Below are 23,808 nucleotides of genomic sequence, written 5' to 3'. Positions count from 1 at the left end.
TCCTTTTAGCTTCTTTAGAGGAGTGTATTTATTCCAACCAGCTTCACCTTTAGTTTTATGTTCCAGAATCCTTCTGGTAGCAACTTATGTAGCACTGACAGAAAAGGAGGTGCAGAATTTTAGACCTTTTTTTTTTTTTTTAAATAAGCAATGTCTTTATTACTGAGATAAAGACTGTACCCTCTCGTTTCTTCAGTTGTATTTCTTGCCCATAAAAACACACAACAGGAGTTTTTAGCTAGTTATTTGGGGCTAACTGGAGTCTGCCAAATCTACTAATGAAAAATGCCTTCCCAAATATGCCAACGCATTTTAAATGAAAGGGGTCTGTGCTAGAGTTTCTACTTATTACACAAGAATGAATTTACAGTTTTGCAAAGTCTTTTCCTATTGTCTTTTAACCTTTACTTTCAGCTGGTTTGAGTCACGGATCTTCTGTGCATGTGGGGAAAAACACGCGCTGTGAAATTACTTGGTGTTTTTGTATTTGGTGGAGTTGGAAAACCAACACAGGTGATGAAAAGGGACTGTATTTAATGCTCCCTAAAGTCTTACCATTTGGGTTCTTGCTAACAAAATATGGGAAGGGGGTTGGAAGGATATATGTTCAGAGCCTATAGATGTTTGAAGGGTGTCCACAGGATTGAGTTTAGCCTGAGCCACAAGAGTAGCACGCAGAGAACAGGAATACAGGCTGCTGAGGAGAACACACTGAGTTCCTTCCGGGCAGGCTTCACTGTTAAATAGAAAAACGTAACGCTTTTAAGAAAGCAGAATGAAAAAGTCAGTGTGAAACATGCATTCAGTGTGACACGGAAATAGATGGTTGTTTCTGAGGCCTTCCCTTGGGTAGAGGTTGGGTGCAGGTCTTGTTGCGACAGGGGCGGTAACATGCCGAAAGGTTTTGTGAGTTACTTTGTCAAAACGTAACAATTTCAGAAATCTGGCATCTTTCCCTGGATGACAACATACTAAGTTTCTCTGAATGGTAAGGTACCCATTGAGGCCACAATTGCTCGATTTCTGTATTTCCAAAACACCAAAGGATGCAATATTTCCTGGACGCTAAAGTAGGAGGTTTCCTTTTTTTATTTTTGATTTAAATGAGGTACATGTACTGTCAACATCAACCTGGAGCAACTTTTTTCCATGTTTTTCTCAAAAACAAGCCCAATCCCGTTGCCTTTAAATTATTTTATTCAGTTCTTCTACAGTTAAGCTTTACATTCCTGTTCACAGACGACTGGATGTTTTTCTCCAAAGCGTACAGTTTTCACTTCAGACTTGGCTGCTCCAAACCCCTGTTTTGCAACGTACAATTCCCAGTTGCAGCATTTTCAGTAAACATGGGATCAATTGAGTATACAGAAATAGCTTCTTCTATAAAATTTCCATTAAAAAAATAACAAGTTTTTATTTACAAAGTGTTTGCTACTGCAAAGTAATATTTCCTATTGGTTCAAATATACTATTTGCTAATGCCAGTGTTCCTATTAGGAAAGTAAAACTTTGTATATGTATTTTTCTTTATATCTTTGTCAGTGTTTAAAGTACACATAATACTACCACATTCTTTTTTACAGCACTCCTAGCCACATACAATGTGGTAGTAGAAATTAACGCTATTTGATCAGGACAAAAAAATCAGCATAGCTTAATAGCAGTCTTTCTGCAAAAATAAAACTTTAGTTTATAATTTAAAGGTATTTGGAAAGAAAGCAATCTATGGGGAATTCAAAAATACACAGCAAATTGTTTGAGCTGAATGGGCTACTTGGACTTTGCCAAAGACACAGGAGTTTAGCACAAGAAACGGGAGAAAAATTTCTGCCAAAGTGTGTGGCGCTTTAGGCCAATACAGCCAATATAGATGTTGGGGGAGGGGGCGAGTAAGAAAAGTGGATTAAAAAAGTAATTAAAACTTCAAATCCCATATCATTAGCATCCTCATAAATTGGATTTGTCAGTGCTTTTCTTCCTGCCCACCACGTTTATGAATCCACCTTTGAATTCAGCATTGAAAGAAGTCATAAAATAGCTGGCCTCGTTCACTAACAACAACAAAAAAAGTCTTATTTCATTTAAAAGTTAATGGACTTTCAAGTGGTTTCTGCATTTTGAACATAAAAAGGAAGTGTCTCTGCGACTTACTTCCATGTAGAATATAGTAGCTATTAACAAGTGCTACTGCAAATGGGGGGATGGATGGACCTGCCTTATCACCTACTTCATGTTGCAGCAGCTCCATAATGTTGGTTGCTGCGTACGTCAGCATTAAGTCATTGCCAGGGGACTGATCTATTGCCAGATCATCTAAGGCGTGCCAACAGACATGTGCTGTTGTAAAACTGTGCCTGTACTTGCTGGCTAGTTACTCCCGGTGCGAGGCAGGATAGGCAGGTACAAAGGTTGGTGCCTTGGTCCCGGGGCATTAGTTGCAGCCAGGACCTGAGGAACGAGGATGATCCTAGTTCTTACAGGTTTGTTCAAAGTAGGATTAATTATTTCACAGTAGGTGCTTGTGAGATACAGTGTCATAACATTTGCATATACTTCTTGGAAGTATTTTTCCTATATACAGCCTGGCTTTAGAGACAAGGGAATGTGCCAGAAACTTGTGTGACGGGTTGTGATTCAGCTGGTGTCTTCCTAGGGCAATTCTGGGAGCTCCACTTAACCCCTGCACTAGTGCAACCAATCTACTAATTGTTAAAGTTATATGAGGGATTTAACAAACCCACCAAAAAAAGGGAGACTGATTTTGTGGACTAAACCATTTCTGGTCAGTGTTTTAACTTTTGCAGCTGTTCAGAATAATTGTTATGTGACCTAAAAATTTCAAGAAGGGCTACAGATATGTGGTGGTGTGTTTCCTTCTTTGACGGCCTTGGTCTCACAGGTGTGCCGTTGCTGCTTCATGGACGGCACAAGAAGCAGGCAGTGCTAGGGATTAATTTCCCTGTTTCACTCAGCCTGGATAATGAGAGTAGGCTAAAACCAAGTCACTGTTGAAAACCCATTTTGTCTTGGAAAAAGTGTTCTGTGTACTGCATAGATGAGTGTGGTTTACATCCACAACTGGATTTAAACTTTACATAGCTGTTTCCTGCTGTCCCATGGTGTTCATGTATCTAGAGCGCCTACACCTGGAGAGCATTAAGTATTTAAGAATGACATTTAGAGAAGTCAGAAGATTAAGTGGTTGCCACTTGTTCTAAGTACAGGATACTAAGAAAAAATGCAAGTCTGGGCTCCTGTTCCTGCCCCTGCTTGGAATTATCTGATCCAGGTCAGCCTGCTTTTCTTGTTGGAGAAAGGAAAAATAAATGTATTCATTTGCTTCATATTGTTCCTAAGTGGGAGGCTTTCTCCTGGGATTTGGATGGTTAGATCTCAGATGTTTCTTCTGCCCAATTTCAAGCAAGGATTTTTGGGGTCCTGCAGCTGAGGTGGATATTGTAAATGTTGGGTTCTTGGGTACTGTCAAAATGATGTAAGCAGAAAGAAAACATTTTGGTTTTGGCTGATCTTTGGGGTAGGCCAGACAAGGCAGAAGTATGAAAGATGTAGCATGAATATGGACTATATAAACTGCTGTGATAAACAGCCCCTTCAGTTGTTAGTGTGGGACTGCTTTTATGTGCATTCCCTCACCTTGTGGGCACTGGGTCAAGTATCCATGGGTGCCAGCTCAGGTAATTAGATGGAACGAGCTAGGAGGTACTTGTGTGAGCAGCTCTACAGTGACCTGAAATGGTAGCAATACTTCGCAGAAGGAATCTAAGCTGTAACGTTGGGTGTGGGGATTCTTTTGGCAATAGACCTGGCTCCAGGGGAGAACAGTTGCTCACAGCCTCTTAAAAAAACAGGCTAACTTCTAACAGCTAAGTGGGAAAGAGATAATCTGATTTGGGAACTTAGTAAAGTCTAAGGAATGAGAGTTCCAGGAGTTTCATGGTACTGGGATTTGGTTATGTGAACATCTGCCAGCAGAAAATTAAGTATTTAGAGCTGTTAACACATGCTTGCAAGGGCAGGTGTGTGATAATCAGAAATCACACTGATTTAGTGGCATATTACTTCTAGACATAGGTTAGAATTCAAGAAGTGGCCTATTTTAAAGAACAAAAACTCAATAAACAGACCAGTAGTCCTTAGCCTCTGCCTTGCTCATCAGCAATGCTGCTGCCACAGGCACTGTTACGCCTTCAGCCATAAAATATACCAGGCCTTGGCATAACTCAGCTGCAGCACTTCTTTAATTTAAGCTTGTAGTAAGCAGAAAGATGTCACCTCAACGTATGGATATTACTAGAATTTTTTAAAGAAAAAATTTAAAAAGCTCATATAGTCTTTTCCCACCTTCATCCTATCTGGTTATTTAAAATACTTACGTTCCTGAGAGACTCTTCTAATGAAAAGATATAAATTAGGTGGGTCAGTCAGATGATAACTTGGTTTGCTTACTATATCCTATACCCTGTGGTTACTTGCTTTGTTTTTAAATGAATCCAAAACTCAAACGTCTTTAGCTTGCTAAAAGGAAAGTCTTCTCGATAAACTGCCTGGGTTATTTTCAGCTGAAAAGAGCCAGTTAATTATAAAAATGAGTATTGCCTAGTGTTCAAATGTGACTAAGTTTCAGCCATGCTCTTGAATTAAAATGGTGGGTATGGTCAGAAGAAAAGGCACTTGACATTTAAAACCTTAACTGGAATTCTAAAATCAAGCATCATTTTATGTACGAACTTGAGGGGTTTGTTTTTGTTTTTAAAAAACCAAAAAGGATTAAAATTTGGTTATTAGGCCTTTTTACATAATGTTACTTCAGGCTGACTTAGTTGATCAGCAGAAGTCCTTCTGCAGCTATTCTGTGTACTCTACAATTTCCAGCAGCTCAAAAGGATTAGGAGTATTTGCAGGCTGTAGTTTAAAAAAATAAACAAAGCCCTTGACCAAAATGGAAATATCTACAGTGTGGCTTGTACTAGGTTTAATAAAGTTAAAATCATACCTTCAGTAAAACCGGTATCATTTGCTTTAGTCTTTACTTAATATACATGCTTTCTTAGATTAGGTGGATTGTTGTCATTAATTCCAGTGTTGAAATGAGAAGACCGGCACACCTTAATAAGATTTTAAAAAAACAAAATCCACAAGCATTATGTCAGATTTCCACATAATAGAAAAATGCTGTCTCCCACTCATATTTTTGACTCTAGTTTGTGGTGCTGACAAGTTTTTCAAGTCAAATTTAGATTTTCAGGCACCATAAAGTTTGTCCAGAAATAAAGTTGTTTACTGCTCTATATAAAAGCATTTACACACAGCATTATATTGCTTGCAGCCAAGTGCCTTCTGAATATATAACCAAGAAATAGTGTTCCAAGACATAGAAACATGTCACGCCTGAGAACTTAAATGTTAACTTTGTCATATAAGAGATACCATCTAGTACCGGTCGTTACTTGTTTCATACCAATGAATGTCAAGGGCATTGCACGAGACAGGCGAGGATGATGGTAACCGAATAGAAGATGGGAAAACCAGTCTTGCCAATGACCATTCCTTTCTGCAGAGCATCTGCTGCTGGCTTTTGGGGGCGGGAAGGCCTGCATGTTAAAGCAGCAGAGCACAGCTCCTGCCATTAGCTTAGTGGGAGCGGTGCGGTTGCTTAACATTCTCAATCCCCTGTTACTCATAATTACTCAGAGCTCAATTCAGATGCAACAGCTGCATTTGTGAGGTCCTGCATTTACCTGTTTTGGTTTGTGCGTGTTTTATGTTTGTGGTTTGGGTTTTTTGTGTGGGTTTTTTTTTTTTTTTAAATTTTAAATGTGTCAGTTAAGATCAACAAGAATGACTGAAACGCTTGCCTGGGATTGTATGTGAGTGACTATGGCTGGAAAAGGCCCAAAATTCTCCTAGTTCCCAGACTTTAGTGTAACCACAAGACTGCAGTGCTTTAGTTGAACTTCATCCTTGGCTGGAACTTGGCACAAAGAATCCCAAGGAAATAATTTCCTTTTGAAGTCTCTTCTAAATGTTCTAACTTGTTTTGTCCTTTATATTCAACTAGTTCAGGGAAAATTACTTTTAAAGTCTTGGTTCAACTGTCTAAATAAATGTTATGTGCTCCTAGATTATTATTTACTTTTTTTAAAAAACAAAAAAGTTGATAGCTTGAAGTTTGCCAGAAAGCAAGTAGCGGTGCAGTCTGCTGCTTTGATGTGGACACCAATGGAAGGAAGATATCGCTGAAGATCTTCCTCCTTTAAAGAGAAAGCACACTGACTGCTAATAAAATACATTCCATTTCTGGGCAGGAAGCCTTTTTTTGCCAGGTTCTTATAGTTCAAAGTGCTCCTCTTTAGCAATTGACTAGTGTTCAGCTGGTTTTTCTTTTCACACAGATCTTGAGTGGGAAACATGAAGAAGGTGTAATGTTAAATGTGCCCCATATGTATTGGGGGAAGGGAGAATAATAACTTTATAAAATGTTGCCCTCTTTAAGATTTCCTTAGGATCCTGCATGTATCCCGTATCTCTGATCCGCCCTCTCCAATGAAAGCTGACTGATGGGACAGTTTTTGAAAGAACAATGTTTTTTTCAGAATAACAGCAATTATCTGTATAAATGAAAGGTCATTCATGAAGCTGACAGTTCCATAGTAGTATGACCAGAGTGCCTTGTTACCTTCTCCTCCTGTTATTTCAAAAGTGAGCCACTTTGGCCAAGTGCATGGACTCTCTCAGCAAGAATATTATTTTGTATTTGTAAAGCTTTTCTTCATATAGAGGTAGTGATGCAGATTTGGTTGAAGTGAGGTGGTGTCTGCTGTTGCCTGTGAGCCATGAGCACAGGACAGTCGTAACAGTCTTGCTCAGAGGGTGGATAACATGGTAGGCATATAGTTTGTGCATTTGCAACTCATTTGTGTAAGCTAGATAGCTCTACTTGCTCAGTCAAGACCTCTACCTAAATAATGGTGCTGCCCTAACTGTACCTCAAATGCAGGCGTTCCAACTCTCTGTGAAAGGTTTCTAAGTTTTTAATGCAAACATGCAGGTGTGCTTGTACGCTCCTCGCAGTTTTACCTGTCCTGTATGTAGCTAGCCGTGTGCTAACTGCCGTACAACAGCCAGGTGGCTTTTCAGCTGGAGCCTCGGTTTATCTCACTAGCTCAGGCTGGGTGTTTTTGGATCGTGTTCCTTCCGTGCAGGTCTGTCTGTAAAAGATCATGTGGACATACCCCACACTGTGCTAGAGTCATGGTCACAGCAGCCACAGGATCCAGTTTGCTGCCATTGCTCAAGCAAACAACAGTATTACAAGCTGCCTAATCTTGTAACTAAATAACAGAGCTCTGACAGGTAGTACGCTGTACTTAGAAACAGGTCAACTATTTACAGACAGTTTAAAAGCTAAAAAGAAATAACACTCTCTTAAACTGGATTTACCTAATTAAAAACAGTTAACTTCAAGACTAGTTAAAATACTCGATGTTAGAACACCACGGGAAGAGTGCATCTACGGTGTATTTTGCTCTGTTATTCAAGTTTTATTTTAAAAAGTTGTGATGTGATGTTAACTATAGAACACGGAGCCTCCTGTTGCAAGTCTAATTTAACTGTTAAAGTGAGATTCATGTTGTGTAAATTTTAGCCATGAATTATTTTAAGAAGTGGTTTGATACTATTTCTCAAAGGCGCATCAAGTTGAGTGCAACAGAAGTTCATTTTAAGAAAGTTAGTCTACCAACATCCAAGCTGACTAGAATGCAAAACATGAAATGATGTGTCACTGAAATTTAATTTTTTTCCTAAGAACCTCAACCTATGACTTTAAAAGTTATGTGACCTGCCCACCCTGAATTTGAAAATACTGCCTTGAAAACATGCTGCCTGAGATCCTTAACAGAGAGGCCTTTTTTTTAAAAAAACCCAACACATGCTATAAAATCAAAGGGATTATAAAGTTAGAACAGTAAAGGAGAAGCTATACTGGATACACTATAATCTAGAAATACAATTTTTAAACTTTTTTTCCTTGAAAAAAGCTGGTGCAGAGAATACTGCCTTTATCCTGACTATTTAATAACGGCTAAGAATAATCACTTATTTATAATAAATTAGGTCTGCGGTATAAATGAACATATGAACCTTTCAAAAGAGACATACCATTGTTACTTTTAGAGTATCTAAAATGGATTTAAACTATTTCAAGATTCATTTAATCACTTGCAATTTATATTACTTTAAGAATCTTCTATACAGCAAGTTGAACAGAAAAAAAGCAAACATTCTAATAGCCCCTTTTCCCTAGAACAACTTTCATATAAGATAGTTTTAAATAGCCATTTTCGCGCATTCGCGCGTGCTCTCTCCCCCATTTTCTAAAGGTAGCACAGCCAAACGACGATGCAAGAATTGGCATTTGTTGACTGACTCTGTGTTCTTCTCCATCTGGTAAAGATAAGGGGAAGACAGAGACTTGAGACAGAATGTCCCAAAATGGAAAATGTGAACTTGATGTTTACTTTGCCGAATCTCCAGGGACTTTGTTCTCTTCCTTGGTTATAGTTGATGAAACCCATTTCGCTCTGCAGACGTCTGCATGTCACACTGTGTTTGGTTACAAAAAGGTTTAAATTTCAGCTGTGGATGAATTTGTTTTGAAGTTTCACTTCACATTTTGCTTCACTGAACACAGTGCAAACCAAGGCAAGAAACAAGTAAAATCCAAACAGGAGCTCCTATTAAGAATATTTTTTGAGCAGCATTTTGTGTATTCCGTTTTCTACTGTCCTTATTCTGGGGAGGAAGAATCTTCATCTTCATCTTCTTCATCTTCATCATTGAATGAGCATGGAGTTTCTCCCCGTGATTCAGAGTAGCGTGACGTTGCGCTGCTGGACTGTTGGCTGCTAGGGGCAAGAAACTGCCCAGTTGCTAAGGCCACTTCAGCATCCAAACACAACCCTGGATTCTCACTATCAAAACAACAGAAATGTCAAAGTTTAGATGATTTCTCATGAAGTTTTAAGCGTTCTTTTGGGCCCCAGCTTTTCCTTTAGTTAAAGAAATGCTACTAACAAGGTAAAATCAAAAAACTTTTCATTTAACACAGCTAATAATTATGAAAACTACTAAAATATTGGATTGTTGCATGAAAAACACTATTGGGTGGCTTTTTTTTTTTCCATAACCAACTAGTGGAATTGCTCAAGCTGAAGAAAGCTTAAAGAAGAATAAATCCATCATAGTTGTCCATACACAGAAATGTTTGCAATATGAAAATGTCATGAGGAAGAGCCTGTTCCAGAATAATCCCTCCTTCCAGTTTTTTAAGGTACAGGTAACCTCCAAGCAAAGTATGGTGGTTGAGGTAATTTTTGGATTGGGTTTGTGGTGGTGGTTGTTGGTTGGTTGGTTTTTAATTTAAAATTATGATTAGACTGTGTGGACTACACTTCTTTCATGAGAGCTAAAGCAGTAGTACATTTATACACTGAACATTCTTTTGTATTCTTCAGAAGTGTTACAAGGCTTTTTTCCACATGCAATTACCTATTTGTAGGCCATGCCCGGGCAGGAATTAAAGGTTAATCAGGAAAACTTTGTCCTTATAATAAGGGCTTGGAAGTGATTCTATTATTTTGAAACATAGACACAAAATAGCTACTGTGTTCAAAATTCAAAGCATGCTGATTTGACCTTTCAAGTATAATTATCAAGGAACACAGAATAAGGACTTTTTCACAATCAGAAGTCAACCATAATAGAAAATGTTTCCTGCATGTAAATGGTAAGAATTAGAGGTAACTGAAAGTACCACAAATCATGTATCACTATCCTTGAATAAAAGATTTTTTTTCTTTACCTTGCTTTAGCATCAGAAGTGCCTCCTGCTACCTCTAAATGTGAAACTGCTTGTGCTGAACTTGAAAGTAAGCCTTGATTTATCCATGAAAGTCCTTCAGACATATCTAGAAGAGAGCATAACTGTATTTATGATAGGTACTTAAATTTTTTCTTTCTTTTACCATCAAACTTTGCAGTCTTTTTGCAGTTAGGATTCCTTAGTTTAGAAAAGAAGGTACCAGGAGCTTGAGTTAATTTTGTACAGTAGATGTGTCCTGTTCAATCAAGATGAAATTTTATATATGTGTACGTGTGTGTGTATATACCCCTCCACCCCCCCAGTGTTTGTGGATGCACTCACTCACACTCATAACTGTGGCTATTTCTATGAACTTTTTTCCCTCTGTCTGAAGAGAATTCACACTGCAGATGACCCCAGCTAGTAGCTGTACACAATCACAGGTACCTGAAATAGAGTTTTGGAGTCCCTGTGGAAACTTGCTGCTACAGAGTGACCTGTCACATGCCCCAACAGCTCTAAGTGCCTTTGCTGTTGTGCTTGGTGAAGGTATAAATGGGACCTGTACTTGTCAGGACTGGAGAAACTGCATGAAGCCGTCAAGGCAGCAAGTGTTTCAGTTGTGTGTGTGCTGATGACCAAAGGCAGTTTCATCTTGGTGGTCTCACAGCTGGCTGTAACGCAGCCTCCTGATCCATTCTGACACCGGACAGATAAGGCAGTCGGCTCTGCGCATGAATAGACCATGTCAAAGGTCTAGTGCCAAGAGTATGAAAGAGCCTGGTGTATGCTGCATGTGTGCTGTGCACACCTCCCTCAGGATAGGAAATTTTAGGATTAAAATGGTCTTGCAACAATGCTGAATTCCTTGAGGTAATGTGTTAAATGCCCTCTGAGGGCCATGAATGGTTTACTTACAACCCGCATAGTACTTGTTTTCAAATGCCCTGACAGGTAATGGCTGTTACGCACATTTCTGCCAAGCAAGTCAGCAAAACAAGTCCAGTGACCCAAGTACGCTTAGGGGAATTTTTTTTTTTTTGGTGGGGGGGGTGGGGGGTTGTTTTTAGTTTGTTTCTTAGATAAGGTGTTTCTATTGACCTGCCCAGATTCCAGCTCAACTTTATTTTAACTTTGTGTTATCAGGACTGTTTAGTTCTTCATGGTGCTTGCATGAGGTTCCAGCTGGATGCCTTAAACCAGGAGTTACAGTCCTTACTATTATTTTCTATGCTTAATCATCGTTCTGTACAGCACGATGGCAGTAAAATGGGATCATGCTATCCATATTTTATCTAGAATTTTTGTATATATTTATAATAGCAGGTAAGAGGAATAACTGTGTTTGTTAAGTACGCTTTCTCATTTGTCCTGTGTTCTTGTTAAGCCTTGGCCTCCTGAGATTTGGCAGCGTACTGCCTAGCACAGGGACTGCTTTAAGCAGGTTCTCACAGCCACACAAATTGGCTCACCATCCACTGGGGTTCAGGTTACCTTGTTTTGTGCTGTGGAGACTTGTTAGCAGCGAGGCATTTAAATGGCATGTTACAAAGCAATGCTAGCAAGGTTGTTCCTGCCAGCAGAGTCTTTGGAACATGACAGAAAACATTCATAAGTAAGTGACAGCTTTAGGGTGATCTATGAGGACAGAATGGATGAGAATCGGTGAATATGGACATAGCTGGGTGGCTTTCATTAAAATTGCCCTAAATGCAGATTCATTTTTAGGGAGAACATGTTCTGACAGTCTCCCCCAGTCTTTTGCAAGAGGAGGCTGAACCATTTGGAATGACTGCATTGTACTTAGATTAATGAAGTAGATTAGTGATGTATCACAGTGTTGTTTCCTGGCCTTTTGAAGGGGCGTACCTGTGTGCCCACTATTAATATTCCAATAATAACAAGTCGTTGCTAGTAATTGTGCATTTTATTAATGTTTTGGGATAAATGCTTCTTGAAGAGCAAGGTAAAGTACGGATTTTACACATAAGGCAGAAAGAAGGTTCATAGATGCATATCCCTGCCTTGTGCTTTCGTTGCCTTATATTTCTAAATTCTACTTTCCAGTGGGCTTTCACAAGTCAGGGGAAAGAATAAGTTTGTGAAAGATGGAGAGTTTAAGAAGCCATTTCCTGTCTGGCAAGGACTGTCAAAATCAAAGCCTGCCTACAATGAGAAGACTTGCTACTTCTAGCAGAGTGGATAAATTGCTAATAGTTAGACTCATGAAGCAACTTCCCAAGCTGGTACAGTCCAATCTAAGACCTTATTATGAACCAGGCATATCTCACAGGAGATATACTTGGTAGAAAATTGCACTTTATATGAGACAGCTCTAAAGGAATACCCTCAGTAGCCTTTAATAGAAGTCTGTATAGGATTATTGTTGCTAGCTGAACAAGCTCATTCATTCAATGCATACTCCTATCTCTTCAGTTCCATCTCCAGCCAAGGCTTGTTACGCAGGTAGATCGCAGAGCACTTTTTTCATGCAGGGAAGAATAAAGTAGCGTTGTAATCTAGTGGTCCTAAACTGCACCACTGTCTCTGCCCACTGCCTTAGTGGGATACATAGAGGTGGGATGGTGTTACCACAACTACTAGTGCCTCAGAATTTTTATTTCCTGCTTTTTTTATCTGTAGTGTCTTTTCTAGGAGCAAGGACTCAAATGACAGAGGCAGGACTTGGTTTTTTGCATTATCTGCCTGCAGTATATGCATGACTTATCCAGAGTACCATCTTGTACCTTTTATGATTCTACAAGAGTTTATGCTTGTCTCAGTGAGTGATGTATTTCTGTTCACCCAGCAATCTCACTCCCTCCTTTATACTTGGACTGTTCTGGTTTGAGCCCTTAGCTAGAGCTTTGCATGCTGAATTGTCAGAAACTCCTCTGCCAGATAAAAAGCCTGCAGTTCAGTATCCCCAACCAGCTCATGAGGAGGGCTGAGGAAAGTAACTCTGTCAAAATGACGAAATGGGTAGTAACGTGTAATTAGGATTGTGACCCTGGGATGCTATCTTAAGCTGGTGCAAGTGTCATGTTAGAAATAATATTGCTCCTTCCTTAGTAAGAAGCTGACAAGTATTGTGGCTGTAGTGCAGTCTGGTGTATGTCCATCACTCCTTCTGCGTCACTGCCTTAGCTAAAGCAACACTTTAATGTTAACTTTTACTGTAAGTTATGGTTAAGCTGACATATCCTCTACTCTTGCTCCCTTTTGGGAAACAAGAAAAAGTAAGGTCAACTGTGTCAGGTTTAGAAGGCTGCAGCAATTATGACAATCAAGCAACAGAAAAATGTGTTACAAACATCATTTAAGATATACATAATATTTTTCTTTATGGTGTTAATTGCCTTAGCTTCTGCTGATTTCAATGGCTGTCAGACACCTGAGGATCACACCAATGTAGTACTTATTTTAAGTATTCAAAAAACCCAACAGTTTTTTGCTAAAACATCATGAAACCTATAGAAAGCCTAGAAGACACTATTTTTATCAAATTAGGGCACCTGAAGAATGGCTAAAATGTTATCCTTCTGCAAAGAAAATACACTAATAAGGTTTTGACGGACACAACACCAGCAGTTCAAGCAAATTGTTTGACATGTTTAAGGCAACTAGAAGTTACTTTTTTTAAAAAAAAAAAAAAAAAAAAAAAGCTGAGATGGTACCAGGTTTTTTTGTCAATTTTAAATTTCTTTCATTGAACTGGTTTAGTCTTGGATTCTTCCAACTGTCTCTCCAGTCCTATTAGCAAGCATTACAATACAAACTACTGTTAGTATTTGGAAGTCAGTAATTATGTGGGAAAAAAGATGATCGGTCTAAGGTCAAACTAACATCGTACGTTAAATGACTTACCTACCTGGACATATTAGAACAGGATGCTGGTTTCTACAGCAGTTGAGCTCATGGAGTCAGCTAGTGTGAGAGAACTTTAACCTTGATTTTAATAAATTTACTCAGTGAATAAATGAGAGACCTTGATTTGCTTTTCTTGTATAGTAGTAACTGAAGCCAATGTACATAAAAGTGCCATCGTGAGAGCTACGGACGTAATCACGAATTCTAAAAACCAGTGATGAGCCTTCCACTTCACTGCTCTTGCAATGTAAGAGACTATGTCTAAAGACTGCCAAAGTTAAAATAGGAAGTTATACTTAACTGAAAATATGTGATCAGGCAAATGCTGGTGTTTCAAGTATTGTGCAAACTGTTTAAATTTGTTTCCCTTATTTGTCAGTTACTGCCATTAGAAACCTCTACTGTACCATTCATACTCTTAACCATAGATTTGTGTTGTGTAATTAAGTAGCAAGCAACAGATAGAAAAAAAACCTTTAAAATAAATGTACATACTCTAGTAACAACTCTTCTGGACTAATTTTTTCAGGGGCTGAAACAGCTGAATGTAACCCATGTCTGAAGAGTACATTACTTGCCTCAATGCATTTTGAGTAAAAAAGAAAATCAATATATCGCTTAGGATGAAAATTCTATATAGGTTTCTGGCTGCTGGTCTGCTGCTTGGGAAATAACCCTAATCACAACCTTCTTTAAGAATATGCAACCTTAGAATCTGTTTTTTTCCATTTAGTTTCTTTGAAACACAGTACTACTAGTTACCTACTTGCACAGGAACATCATGGTTGTTTTGCCTTTAATGCTTTCAGTAAAAAACCCCACCAGCAGTACATTGGTGTGAGTAAATTGTTTTCAAAAGAAACTAAAATGAACTACTAATCCCTAGTTTAGACATGCTGTTTTATTGCTCAATCTTTAAAAGCTGGTTTTACTCAGTAAATAGTGTGACGACAGGTTTTTTTTCAAATGTAAAGAAACTCCATTCTCTGAAGATAAATTAATGCAGGTTTAAAATGAAATAGAATTTTTAGTTTGCTCCTTGATACATGGGAGCAATTCAGTAACTTGAAGGCTACACCACTATGAAAAGGTGTGGGTTCTGCTCCTTTCCATTTTTTTACATTGGTGGTAAATCATGTGGTAAATAATCTTTAGTTCAATGAAGCTGGAAGGAACAATTCAAGATGTCTTTCAACTTCTTTTTTTGGCATCAGTGCAGCCTTATAAAGACTTGGTGACCAAAATGAAAATAGAAAATCTTAGTTTTAAAACCCACAGGACAAGGGGACCAGGAAAACACAAACAAGTGTTGATAAACATAAGCATATTTGATATAGTTTGAGATGTTAAGCCATTTGAAATGTATTAATTTTAGTGAATGTAGCTGAATTCTAATTCATATCCAGCAGGGTTTTGATATCACAAATTTTAAGAAACTGTTTCATTCTTAGTTCTCTCACATAGTAAAATCAATATAAAAAAAATGTATGTTCAGCTTCCTGACTACTTAACTATATTTTTCTTAGCAAAACCAAATAGCATTTTTAATATAATGCCTGCAATTAAAAATCCTGACATGAAGATTGAATGTTGCCAACAGAAAGGAATCAACTTTAGGGAAGTTCTTAAAAAAATGAAGTAAAATGTTTTAAGTTTCCAACCTCCTTGTGTAAAAGACAGTTATTTACCACTGTAGTTTAAACAAGACCAAAGTCTAGCTAGTCAAGAAGTCAGGGCAATAGCTTCGTTCCCCCTTTCCTCAAAATTGAAGGTCTATACACAGTAATTCATTGGGTAACACTTTCTTTACAGAGCAAGTCCCTCCAGAAACTTGAGAAAATGTTGGGCTAAGTTTAATCTTCGGGTAGAGCAAGAAGAATGCAGTCTGGCAATAACTGAAGGAAGTGATTACTGGTTTTAGCAGCTCTAGTCCAACGATGCAATGCTGAAGGAGATCTAGGTTTGAGTCCATTTAAGTGTGACGTGTTCAAACAGTATGACTGGACACCTGTCCTGGAACTCTTTGGAGCCTCTTGCTTTATTTAGAGAAGCTCAATTCTCAGATGGCACCTGCTGGCCATGTGTTTTATCTAAGTATTGCTGTTTCACACATTAAGTAAATGTGGAAATGACTGGACACAGGAGAGCCTAACATCCATGTACCAAGTACACTGAGCATGTCTACCCGGACAGAAATACAGAGAATTCTTAGCAGAGCTCACCTACCTCAGGCAAAGTGAAGTGCGAACGCAGCAGGGTCACATATGGATTATGCACCAGTTCAAGATGCCCTTTTTCTTTCCTTTTCCTCCTCAACTTGGGAAGAGCTGCCTTCCTCCAGTTCGCTCCTCCACACTTCCACAGTTATTCAAAATTAATACTAACCCCTGAAGATCTGTCCTTGGTGTCAGTTTAGTTATTTGAGAAATATCTCCTTCGTAACGCAGCTCACTCAGAAGTTTGTTGTTTATAAATCCACATGGATTAAGTTTACAGGATAGCTATGAGAAACCTTCCAAAATCAACTGTAAAACAACTCATTTATGTACCAACCCTACTAGCTCCTGTATATCTTCAAATGTTGTGTACCTACGTAGGTTAATATCACTAAATTTGCTTCAATTAACTAATGTTAGGAATTTGATCAGGAACAATATTTAAAACTCTAATCTAACTTACCTGTGATGTAGCCTTCTAAAGCTTTTGGCACCAGTGACTTCGCAGTTCTTAGGTCCTCAGCTGAGCATTTGCCTGCCTCAAGCCCAAAGGACATTCCCATTCTCTTCAGCACTTCACTGTCATCATGGATCTCAAAAGTGTTATCGAAATTAAAGAGGTATTCAAATCTGCATGTAAAAAGTCAAAGTGAGATGGTTTTGAAAAGAGCACAGCTATGCTTTTTTTTTTTTTTTTTTTTGCCTATTTTTCCCTTTTTTTTCTACACACTGAGGTAAGTGTCTGGATTCTTCATTATCTTAAGGGTCCTTAAGGAAAAATAAGAAATGTAGCAAATTATTTTTCTCCTCTGCTTTTGTGACTGGCATGCCTACAGGGGTTAAAATGGCACTTTCTCAATTAAAGTAACTTCACCACTGCAGGAAGAAAGTCTAAAATTTTCTACCCCATTAAACAGATTCAAAGGGGAAGAGGGAGGCCTTGTTAAACATGAACCTTCATCATTTGTACTAAATCCAATACTTTTAAAGGTCACCTGCAGCCCTGTCACCAAACTAACTATTTTGGTTTTGCTTCTTTTACATTTCACTTTCTGTTCTAATGTGCAACACTCCTCCTGTGAACTGACCTATTTATCTTGGTATAACTTTGGTTTTTTGGATGCACTTGGATGCAGCTAGCAAAGCAGTCAGAACAGTCTCCTGTGTGTTCACAACGTACCATTTCTGCTGCAGGGCTCTCAACATGTTTTTCATTATATATAAATGTGGAAATAGTGATATAAACTCAATACAGCTTTAACAAAAGCAGGGATGCCTAGACTGGCCTTATGCTATGATCACAGGCTATTAAAAACCTGGACAGTACTGGTCCAGGGATGACAATATAAGGCTATAGCGATCCCACTGCCACATTTTCTGCTGACAAAACCTTTATCCCTAGAAAAGCAACTCATCCATGAGATACGATCTTTAAAAGATAATTCACTGGTGGGTCTTCTGTTAGCTCTCCAACCTCGCGTCACATGTGGATTTTCTTCATAGGTCTGTTTTAATACTCATTTTCTTATACCTGATCCAATAAGTTTGGAAAAGTTACATCTTTTGTGCCTATACACAAAACTTTAATCTAGAAATCTACATGCTTTGTACTAGGTGTAATTGTCAGTTACAGGCATTACTTCTTTTGTGATCCATACCGTATTACTTGTAAAACCTATGGTTTATGCAGCTATATTTATTTAAAACTAACCATATTAAAAGGGAAAATAAGATGCATCGCTATATGTTTAATGGGTGTGATTACATTCCTGCTACCTCAACCTGTGCAGCTGAAGTCACATAACCATTTTTACACAAAAAGGGGATGGGAGACCAGTGTTGTACCAAGTAACTACCAGCAAGCTGTGTAGTTAATTAAGCAATAACTGAATTCAGCTTTTATGGTACAGGATTAAAAAGGCTGGATTTATTGATAGCTCTGCATTTCTCCTCCCATGTGTTGTGCTCAAATACTGGATGCTAGAAAGGAGCACAACTCCTCCCCCCCGCCCTTCCCCCCAAGTTTCCAAACAAACTTACAGTAGTATTTCTCCAGTATGGCTTTTTAGCACCCTGCAGCCTCTGACATGGGAAGTCCCTACGCTTTTACCTTTGCTGTTAATAGCTGTTGGAGGGTTTTCTTTCAGGGACTTGACATGACTCCTTTTTGAACTTACGTAAACTTTTGGCACAGACATCAAACACCATGATTTGCATAGACGAACTGTTACAAAACCACATATATTCTTTTTGCCTAAAACCCGTCACCTGGTAGTCTTCTCTTAATGTCTCTTAATTTTAACTTGAATAAGCAGCTGTATACAGCTGTTCCCTATGTACATGCCCCATGTCATCCATGGTTTTGTAGACACCTGTGAATCAACTGTCCTCTCTTTTCTAGGCCACAGAGTCCATCTGTTCCCTCTGTGAAAGCCTTTTCATAGCTTCAGGCATTCTTGATGCCCTCCCGTGTCTCCCTCCCAGTTTCGCTATACTCTTTCCAAGAACAAGACACCATAAAGCACTCCAGATATAAAAGCACTAAACATACCTAGTTTTACATTGTATTTCTTACTGTTTTTCCTAAAAATTCCCAGCTTTATTTTGGCCATTATTGAGAATCAACTTTTGTTCTTATGGAATGATCTACTGGCCTGCGTTCTTATTATTCAGTGCTAAACATGAGGTCCAGAGGCCAACGCTGCATATGCAAAGTTTGGGTATGGTTCCTGTCCCTTTACCCTGGTAAGTGCAAATATGACCAACAATTAATTTAATCTGGTATTTTCTGCTCCTGCAGGCAATTCTTTCTCTAAGGATACAAGAGCCTACTTCCTACATGTTTTTGCTAATGTATAGCATTGTATCTCCAACGGCAAAATCATCTGCATTTCCTATTAGAATAGAGAGGTTCTAATTTTTCCAAGCTTCTGATACATCTATTGTGCCTGCAGCCTTGTTTAAAAGTAGGTATTCTGGTTAATTCCCCCCGACCCACAGCGTTTATGTAAAAGCACCATATACACAATATATTTTTCCTGTTCAGGTGCCTCATCTTTTCAACACAATTTTTCATTTCTTCCTCTTTATCTGAAGACTCCGCTTCTTATTCCAACTTCAGAAACGTCATTTCCAGTATGCTGCTTGGCACCCATCTGCCTTCCCAAACTCTAAACAAAACTTGCCCAATAACCTCTTTGTTTTACATGTGAGAAATCTCGTTCTGTTTTGGCTAGATAGAGCCTGTTCTTGCATACAAAAAGTTAGAAGACAAAACTTGTGTTCCTCATGATGGTAAATCCCCCTTACAGGTACCATTTTCCCAAGCAATTGTGTTCTTTTGGAAAATCCTCTGCAAATGCAATTTTGAGTAGCTAATGCAGTGAGCTTACCTGGTTGTTGGACTTTCTAACACCACCTGCTGTTGCATCATAAATACCAACGAATGCTTTATAGAAATATTACTTGGGAGAAGAAAGGAAAATGGAAGCCCATTACAACAGTGGGTTATTAACTGAGGCTGAAAAACCAAGCGAAGGGCAAGCACTCCAGCTGACCAGTAATGGGGCTAGGCAGTGCAAATACTCTCCAATAAACTACAGAATTTTAATTCTTCAAATTGAGTGACCACTTCTGCCCACTGCCTTGTTTAGCAGATCAATGTAACAGTGGTTTAAACGCTAGCAGTTTCTGGTACTGTTTACCTACATGCTGCTGCTGCCACTCATCAGTTGCACAAATAATAACCACAGTAGAAAGCTTGTTTAATTTGGGTTGTACACTTAATGATATCCAGATGACAGAAACGTGGAAGCTGGGTTATATAAACTGAAATATCAACAACTTAAATAATTTCGGTGGGCTCATTTTTAGCAGTAGTGTTTTCTTACAGTTTGAGATTGTAGAAATGTGTTATGCTGCTCTAGATCCCAAATGTCAGTTTAATTTCTGACAACTTCAAAGCAGCAGTTCTGAAGTTTCAGTATGAAATTGTTCAACTTTTTAGTGACTTCAAACCTAAATATAGAGCACTGTTCAAAGGGGCAGTAAGAACTGTATAGTATGCCTATAAAACAGGAGTATAGTTAAGCTAAATCAATATTGATCCTAAAATTCCCAACTTGCTGAACCGCAGTGCTGATGGAAGTATTCAAAAAGTTTTGTCACACAATGTATTGGACTTCAGTCCAATTTTCTACAAAAATTCAACTTTTAATAGTATTGCTTTTTTGCATGTTGGTGGTTAGGTCACCAGAGACTGTCTATTTTTGTTGCATGTTAATTGACTTCAAGGTCAATATGGGATTTGTATGCCACAGAGTAATCTACAGTATTAAAGCAAAGCCAGCCAGCTATTTTCAGCTCATAAACTAGTTGTGATCCAATTAACAGTTACCATAACAGTACCTCATACTTTCAGCCATATTTTCACAGGAAGAAGAGCATAAGCACACAGAAGTGGAAGATTTTCAGATTAATACAAAAGTGCAACTAGAGCAGTTTGCTTACAAAGACAACATTTCAAACTTCTATGTAATTTTCTTCCTGTTTTCCATTCAAAGAACTAGGTGCAACCTTTCTGCTATTAAAAGACACTTTAAAAACTGTTGTTATCACCTCTAGGATGTTGCCTTCGTGTTACACAGATCACCTTGTGTTTCTGACTAAACACATTTATGGCATATTAGGAGTAAGAATTCACCAACGCTACCACACAGCTTCATTAAAAGGTAGCGCTGTCCTTAATTTCATTCAGTTATTTCTCCTCTTTGAACTGTCGGTCTGAAGTGCCTTCTGCAACAGTGAAAGTCTGCCTGTTTTAACTAGTGTTTGTGAAGCAATGTTGATAAACTTATTCCTATTACTACTGAGGTTGCATTAAATATTATAAAAAACCAAAACAAAACACTCCCCTGATGCGACAGTAGAAAATTTAAATACGTTATTTCTTTCAGTAAACTAGAAGAATTTATCTCATTTGTTCAAACAAAAAATCCACTCCACAAATAAAATTCTGAAAACTGATTCCATAAACACTCACTTATCACTTGATATGCTGCAGTCTATAACTGTTCTTTTGCTAGTGTTGACTATTAAGAAAGGCAGCTGTATTGTTGAGTTCAAAGCAGGAGGGCCTTGATTCTGTTGTTCATTTTGCCGATTTCTTTGTACCAAGTTTTTGAATGCTATTTGCTGTAGAAAGAAAGAAAAACTGATCACTGACAATAAAGGAGAAGACATCAGTGTCTCCAGCAAGTGGAACTTCATAGCTCCTATTTACCAACTCTCAGTATCTCCAGTAATTTTCTGTTAAAACGTAAGTTGTGGCCCGATTTCCTCTTTGCACTAGTGAAGCACACCAGGAAGAGGTTAAACACACGTTTTTCATGCATACCCTAATGGCTATGCCCCCCTCACAATCCTTGGAGAAGAAACAAGAAAGAAGCAATAAAGCTTGGTGAAGAATTGTTCCCCATTCCTTTTGAAAAAGGCATAGGAGTCAGAGGTTTCTTCTGTTACTATTATATGTGTAACTACCTCAGAGGAGGAGCTAGTTACACTGAAATGAAAGTTAACAGAAACTACAGCATTCTCCCACACCCCCCCATGACCCATAATTCTCTGGCCCTTCTCATCCATCACCCTCTTTTCTCTCTCAAAAGAATGAGTTTTGAAATTCTACTCTGAAAGTTCTTGAACAGGTGCCGTCTATGACAGCGCTCGCTCTCTACTGAAGCCTTATATCTGACTGCATGTGTATGAAAATGTGTGTTTTTAGGAAATGTTATTTGAGGGATTGGCAGTCAGTGTACTTGCCCACTCTGAGGCACTACTTATTCCACTGAATGGGACAGATGGATAGACAGAATCCCAAAGGACAGTAAACTGTTTGACAATGAACATCATCAAGGAAATAACGACAGTTGTAGACAGCAAGAGAGTGCAACTATTGTCGTTTTCAGACTAGTAGTTAAGAGGGCCTGAGTTGCCTTATTTTTCACCAGGATAATTTCATGTCACTCTTAGAGAAGCTGCTAATTTAGCATGTCAGACAGATAGAATCAGAATTGTGCCCTAAGTAGAGAAACAGTTTTTGGTGATGACAAAAAGAAGTAGCAGATATTTAAAAGCTCCCATGCATATCTAATTACATATGAATTGTATCAATATAGTTACACCAGGAAAAAAATATACCCTTATTGCCTGTAGCCTTATAGAAGAGTATGATTGCATTTAAATTACTGAAAGTCTGCACAGACCAAAACACTTAAGAATGCTCATAACTGTACTTATAAAATGTTAGTTGATAAGCAAAGATGCATTTGAAATCTATTTCTGCAATCAAAGCTCAAGTCATCTTAAGAATGTAAAAGAGCTGGATTTGCCATCCATTCTTCGGATCCAGAAATGTCTATCTATCTCCCCCAAAACAACTTTGTACATAGTTACACAAGTTCAGTTGTAAATTTCATAGCTTAGAATCAAAAAAGAAATTTTCCAGTAAGAACTATCTGGAGAAGGTAACTCTGGGGGAGGAGTAGAGTCAAAAGGGGGACTCGTGAGTTGCTCCCATTCCCATGAACGTTGACAGAACTGCAGCAGAGCACTTACAAAAGCCTGTGGCACGCAGGTGTGTCATGCTGTTTTACAATAGGTAAAAATGAACCAGAAAGTGAGGGTAAGAGGTCCCCCTACTAGAATCCACAAAGGTCACAAGTGTGAAACTTTTCTCCCCATTATATTATAGCTGCTAAATAAAGCTAGAAAGAACTTCAGAAGGTCTAACATGTCAGATCAGCACTTGATAATTTCATTTCTAGAAAAAAATAATTAAAATTAAATATACCTGCAGCAGCAGTTCTTGTAGTTGGGCTCGCTTCTGTTTTATCCTTTCAATCCGCTTCTGTTTTTCTAGCTTAAAATATAATTGTAAATACGTCAAGATAATTACTTAGTTACCTTGTCTGTTCCATTGTGCCAAACTGAACAGGCTTTAGAGCTACGTTGGTGTGCTAGCACCATGATAAAAATCCACACTTTCATTGTAAATGCTGGTGAATTCCATGGCACGGCAAGTAAATTGCACAAGCCTTTTGGGCCTACCCAGTTGCCATACATTTTCTTCTTTTTCAAATAGACTAATCGCACAGTCACGAGTTTCTCCATAAAACAGGTCTGACAAACTAATTTCTTTGTCAATAATTTTAAGTAAAGAATCAATCATTACAAGAGACGGTATTATTTCTCCACTCGTTCCTCCTCTTTCGTAATGTGCACAGAGTGCCGATTACCACCAAATTAAACACTTGCTGGAGGGGGTGCTTTGAGTTGGGTGTTTTTGGGTGTTTTTTGGTTTTTTTTTTTTTTTTTTTTTTTTTAACACCCCCTCCTGCCCTCCACTCTTTTGGAATTGTGCACACCCCTTCCACTGCTCTCCCAGCTACAAGCCACCAGGCATAAGTGTGTTGAGACTGGGCTTAGGATCATCACCTGCGTCTTTCTAGTGACCTCCACTTTTTGTTCGGACTACGCATTTGAGACTCGAATAAACTAACAAGATTTCAGCAACAAAAAGGGGGTAGAGGTAACATTCTATACATGAGCACAGAATCCATTTCTTGCATCAGTTTTGTTAATGCCAGCTTATGGGGCAAAGCTATCTTCAACCTAAGCGTGCAGTGTTTGGAACAGCAGCAGTACTGGATGCCGACTGACACTGCAGATACAGCCAACAGTATTTTAAATATTGTTCTGTGGCAACACTAAAGAATTGGCCAGTAGTCATCATGTTTAAAAGGTATTTTGCCTCATCATCCTGTTGCTGCCTGCACTGTATCA

The 23,808-nt window shown here is 38.5% G+C and overlaps 1 protein-coding gene across 5 annotated transcripts in view; it reads right to left on the bottom strand.

Annotated features, from left to right (window-relative positions):
- Positions 1-1,179: 1,179 nt before the first annotated feature.
- The window catches only part of TFDP2 (transcription factor Dp-2), a 66,001-nt gene continuing 43,372 nt past the window's right edge, over positions 1,180-23,808 (bottom strand). For all 5 annotated transcript variants that reach the window (XM_064457695.1, XM_064457696.1, XM_064457694.1 and 2 more), the window contains 5 exons: positions 22,817-22,885; positions 21,011-21,162; positions 16,433-16,599; positions 9,884-9,989; positions 1,180-8,993 (listed from right to left, as the gene is read on the bottom strand). In XM_064457695.1, coding sequence (XP_064313765.1) covers positions 8,810-8,993; positions 9,884-9,989; positions 16,433-16,599; positions 21,011-21,162; positions 22,817-22,885 — 678 coding nt within the window. In that variant the 3' untranslated portion in view covers positions 1,180-8,809. The remainder of the gene's footprint in view (positions 8,994-9,883; positions 9,990-16,432; positions 16,600-21,010; positions 21,163-22,816; positions 22,886-23,808) is intronic.

This window comes from Phalacrocorax carbo, chromosome 7 (genome assembly GCF_963921805.1).
Source record: "Phalacrocorax carbo chromosome 7, bPhaCar2.1, whole genome shotgun sequence".
Taxonomy (NCBI): Eukaryota; Metazoa; Chordata; class Aves; order Suliformes; family Phalacrocoracidae; genus Phalacrocorax; species Phalacrocorax carbo.
Note: the sequence above shows the minus strand (reverse complement) of the source record. Positions and strands in the feature narration are given on the sequence as shown.